Below are 4974 nucleotides of genomic sequence, written 5' to 3' on the forward strand. Positions count from 1 at the left end.
CAAAGAGACAGGCATAGGTGGGGCCCATACATGTGCCCATGGCTACCTCTTTGGTCTGGAGGAAGTGGGAGGATTCGAAGGAGAAGGAGAAATTGTTAAGGACCAGTTCGGCCAAACGAATGAGAGTGTCGGCGGAAGGGTACTGTTGGGGACGTCTGGAGAGGAAAAAACGGAGGGCTTGGAGGCCCTGGTCATGGCGGATGGAGATGTAGAGGGATTGGATATCCATGGTGAAGATGAGGCGTTGGGGGCCAGGGAAACGGAAGTCTTGGAGGAGGTGGAGGGTGTGGGTGATGTCTCGAACGAATGTGGGGAGTTCCTGGACTAGGGGGATAGGACAGTGTCGAGGTAGGTAGAGATGATCTATCTTGGTCTACCCTCATCGTGACACTCAAGAAAGCCCAACAACGTCTTACTGCTTCAGGAGGCTAAGGAAAGTCAGCATGTCCACAAAGACTCTTACCGATTTTTACAGGTACACCACGGAAAGCATCCTATCTGAATGCACCATAGCATGATACGGCAACCACTTTTCCCAAAACTGCAAGAATCTACAGAGTTGTGAAAACAGCCTAGTTCATCGCGCAAACCAGCCTTCCATCTACTTACTCCATTTATATTTCCCACTTGCTCAGGAAAGCAACCAACATAACCAAATACCTCGCCCAACATTATTATACTCTCTTCCATTGGGGAGAATAAATAAAAGTTTGAATACACATATGAACAGTTTCTTCCCTCCTGTTATCAGACTTTTGACAAGACCTTTCAAATGTTATTGTTGATCTCTCTCTCTGCACTTCCTCTGCCACTATAACACACTGCACTCTGTTCTGCTACATGATGCACTTTCGTATGGTATGATCTGCCCGTACAGCACGCAAAACATCACTTTTCACTGTATCTTAGTACATGCGACAACAATAAATCAAATCAAGCTGCAATGAGACAGAACTGACAGTATATCTCCAAACCTTCATTGTATTCTGAGCGCTAGTTCTACACCCAAATACGTCTCATAATAATCTTTAGCTCAGGCAATAAGGTCTTTCTACAATCTTCTATTTACTTCTGTGGGATTCTCATTAGCTTCACTTACCTCATTTTCGATCTGTGATTTAAGAACATCTATCTCCATTGAGATGTCGTCCACTTGATTTACCAGATCCTCTCCGTTTTTTAAACTTGGGATGAACTCCTCATACTTCTTGTTGATCATGTCACATACTTCACCCTGTAAGAAAAAAAAGCTTTAAGAAATTCTTACTCCCCTTAACAGTACTGGAGCATTATATAAACCTCAAGTATAAAGAGTTTCTATGCTGGAAAAACATACTTAACAATATCTTTGACTAAATAAAATTGATGATTTAATACAAAATTAAGTTTGTATTTTAAACTATCTACCAGAAAATCATGGGTTGAATTTTCCCATTTTTCAGTTATGTGTTATGCTTAAGAGAGATTCATAGTACTTGATCCACAGTGGCTCAGAGTGACTTTTCACATCAATATTTCATTCTGCGTCTCATTCATTATGGAATCAGCTCTTCAACACCCTGCTCATACAAGATTGAAAAGACAATAGTACATGCTATTGTCAGGAGCTCGGCTTTTATTTTCCTTTGAAGTGTTTGCAGTTTCAGAGGGGCATTGGTGGCATCAGAATGGCAGCAATGAGGCGGAGAGCAAGGAGTGAGTTCAGGAAGCTGATAGCAATAACAGCATCAGATATGGAGCAAGTTCCAAGGCCCAGCAGCGGAGGGAGCGAGTTTAGGAACTGGTGGCAGCATCAATGTGATCCTACGATCAAGGAGCAACCTCCAAAGGTAGACAATGACAGTGGCAGAAGTGAGCAAGTTCCAGGGAAATCGGGCTTGGCTCCTGAGATCGAGGAGCGAGTTCAGAGGTTCGGTCGAGGCACCAGCATGATCCGGGAGCCTGCGGTAGCAGTGGCTGGAGAACGTTCAGGAGGATGGCAGCAGCAGTGAGTTTGCTGTGTCTCACTGATTCAGGGATGGAGACCACTTGCCTTATAGAGATACGGACATTTCCCTTTCTTCTTGGCTCTGTTTCGTGTATTTCTGTTTTTGATTTAATTGTGGTTTTTGTATCTAAAATGGCTATTTTCATTTTGTATTCAAGATAGTTGTTTCCGTTAATTCTGATTTTTTGTACCTTAGATGGTGCCGGAGAATGGCAACTTTGTACACTTCTCACTGTACTCCTATATCTTGTACTTGAGTACACATGACAGTAAAACCTAATTCCATTTCTTCCTGCATTCTGGCTCGAGTACCATATTTAGGTTTTGCTAATGATGATTCGTCATCCCTAGTCACTGGGAGATGTAATGATAGGTATATACTCGTGGCCAACATCCCTTCTCAAAAGAATTTAGTCCATGTAATCAAGGACATGTCAAAGCTTTGTTTTTTATTCATGTGATGTGTGAAAAACCACCCAGCAGAGTAATTTAAAATGTCGGCTTTCTAAACATGAATGCTTATTGTAAAAGAATTAATACCTACATGCAGTCAGAATTAGGTCAGATCTATAATAATTAAAACAATGTATGCCTATGCATTAAAAATACCTGAAGAAAACTGATTTAGGAGTACTGTATAACTCATCAATATTAATCTGCACACTGGGAAAATAAACAAAATGTCCACAATATTTTGAACATTTACACAATGAAGTTACAATGCAACGAAAACACAAAATGCTGGAACTACTGGGGAAAGGCAGGAAAGTGGTCGTGGGGGCCATAATCCTATTGAGTAGCAGAGCACACTTGAGGGACCAAATGGACTACTTCTGTTCCTATTTCTTATGGTTTCTTGATAGCATTTAAATGGAGAAAAAGATCTGATGCTTTAGGTCCATGATCTTTCAACAGAACTGAGAAAGATTAGACTTAACTCTGTTTTTATCACTCTCTACAGATGATCGTCATTTCTCCAGCAATTTGTTTACATTGCATTATAACCTCATTGTGTAAAGCTTCAAAAAATGTTCCATCAGAGAAGAGCAGTTTCTGCATATTGCTCATGTTTCATTAATTGATACCCAGAGTGCAAAAAACAATACTTGGAAATGAACAGACAGGTCTTCCATGGTGAAATGTTTGGAGCAAAACAGTACCTGTCAAATGAAAGTTTGACTGTTGAGGTGCTTGTGAGCTACAAAGTACACTTTCAGACCTCCAACATTCTGAGTATTTTAGTTTTCAGTGAAGTTGAAAATGTAAACAGATTCTGAGCAAGAGGATGAGTGGGACAGGGATTTAAAAATGAATTCTGAAGAAAGGTTACTGGACTCTAAAACATTAACTCTTTGTTTTCTCTCTAAACCTTCAGATGCGGCCAAACCTGCTGAGTCTCTCCAGTAATTTCTGTGTTTGTTTCAGACCTTCAGCATCCACAGTTGCTCTATATGAAAAGGAAAGTCTGTGATGGTAGGCAATAAAAGGCAAGCTTTTCCAGGGCTGAAGGGAATGGAGACAGAGCACGAACAGATACAAAAGGAATATTGCATTCAATTCTGGTCTCCTTCTTATTGGAAAGATGTTGTGAAACTTGAAAGAGTTCAGAAAAGATTTACAAGGATGTTGCCAGGGTTGGAGGATTTGAGCTATAGGGAAGAGGCTGAACAGGCTGGGGCTGTTTCCCTGGAGCGTCGGAGGCTGAGGGGTGACCTTATGGAGGGGCATGGATAGAATAAATAGGCAAAGTCTTTTCCCTGGGGTGGGGGAGTCCAGAACAAGAGAGCATAGGTCTAGGGTGAGAGGGGAAAGATATAAAAGAGACCTAAGGGGCAACGTTTTCATACAGAGGGTGGTATGTGTATGGAATGAGCTGCCAGAGGAATTGGTGGAGGCTGGTACAATTGCAACATTTAAGAGGCATTTGGATGGGTATATGAATAGGAAGGGTTTGGAGGGATATGGGCCAAGTGCTGGGACTAGATTGGGTTAGGATATCTGGTCGACATGGACGGCTTGGACCGAAGGGTCTGTTTCCATGCTGTACATCTCTATGACTCTATATATGATATTTCTTTATTTGCTCCTGTATCTGCTGTGACTGAGTGGACAGCACGCATATCACTGAGCCAGGGGTCGGGGAGTCCAGAACTAGAGGGCATAGGTATAGGGTGAGAGGGGAAAGATATAAAAGAGACCTAACAAGCGACTATGACTACGACAAACAGAGAGTGGCTGGAGGAGTGAGTTTATATGAAAAGGAAAGTCTGTGATGAGGTGATTGGCAATAAAAGTCAGGTTTTTCCAGGGCTGAAGGGGATGGAGACAGACCATGAACAGTTACAGACAGACAGACAAGAGAGTGGATGGAAGGACAGGGTGAAAAGGAAAGTCTGTGATGAGGTGGTTGGCAATAAAAGTCAGGTTTTTCCAGGGCTGAAGGGGATGGAGACAGAGCATGAACAGTTACAGACAGACAGACAGACAAGAGAGTGGATGGAAGGACAGGGTTTGCCTGGACTCTGCTCTGGCTCCATGGCTCATTGCAGACACCAGCCCCCCCCAGAGGCCCCAGTTACCCCGGAACTAGAATTAAACACCACCCTCCGCTCTCTTTTACCTTCACCTCCTCCACCCGGCGGGCCAGCTTGCTGATCTTGGTGCCGATATCCTCCTTCTCCAGCTTCCCCGACGATGCCAACACCTCAGCCACGAACGACGCCATTTTCGCCCCCGAACCCGCTCAGCCCCCACCCACGCATGCGCGCTGGTCGCGGGACATGACGGGAAATGTAGTCCTTTCTATCCCTGCCCTTCAGCACCATGGACCAGGGCCGCAGGGAGCGACGGGAAATGTAGTCCTTTCCCTCCTCCCCCACTAACCAGGGCCGCTGGGTGCGATGGGAAATGTAGTCCTTCCCGACGGGCCCCGCGCTCTACCCATTCAAACTCCAGCGCGGGAAACCCAGCTTTCCCATTCACTGTAG

At 44.0% G+C, this 4974-nt stretch overlaps 1 protein-coding gene across 1 annotated transcript in view; it reads right to left on the minus strand.

Annotated features, from left to right (window-relative positions):
* zw10 (zw10 kinetochore protein) overlaps positions 1 to 4744 on the minus strand; it is a 39000-nt gene extending 34256 nt beyond the window's left edge. Inside the window, exons 1-2 of the mRNA XM_043676567.1 lie at positions 4608 to 4744; positions 1056 to 1234 (exon numbers count right to left, since the gene is read on the minus strand). Coding sequence (XP_043532502.1) covers positions 1056 to 1234; positions 4608 to 4712 — 284 coding nt within the window. The 5' untranslated portion in view covers positions 4713 to 4744. The remainder of the gene's footprint in view (positions 1 to 1055; positions 1235 to 4607) is intronic.
* Positions 4745 to 4974: the final 230 nt, after the last annotated feature.

The sequence above is a fragment of the Chiloscyllium plagiosum genome, chromosome 35 (assembly GCF_004010195.1).
Source record: "Chiloscyllium plagiosum isolate BGI_BamShark_2017 chromosome 35, ASM401019v2, whole genome shotgun sequence".
NCBI lineage: Eukaryota > Metazoa > Chordata > Chondrichthyes > Orectolobiformes > Hemiscylliidae > Chiloscyllium > Chiloscyllium plagiosum.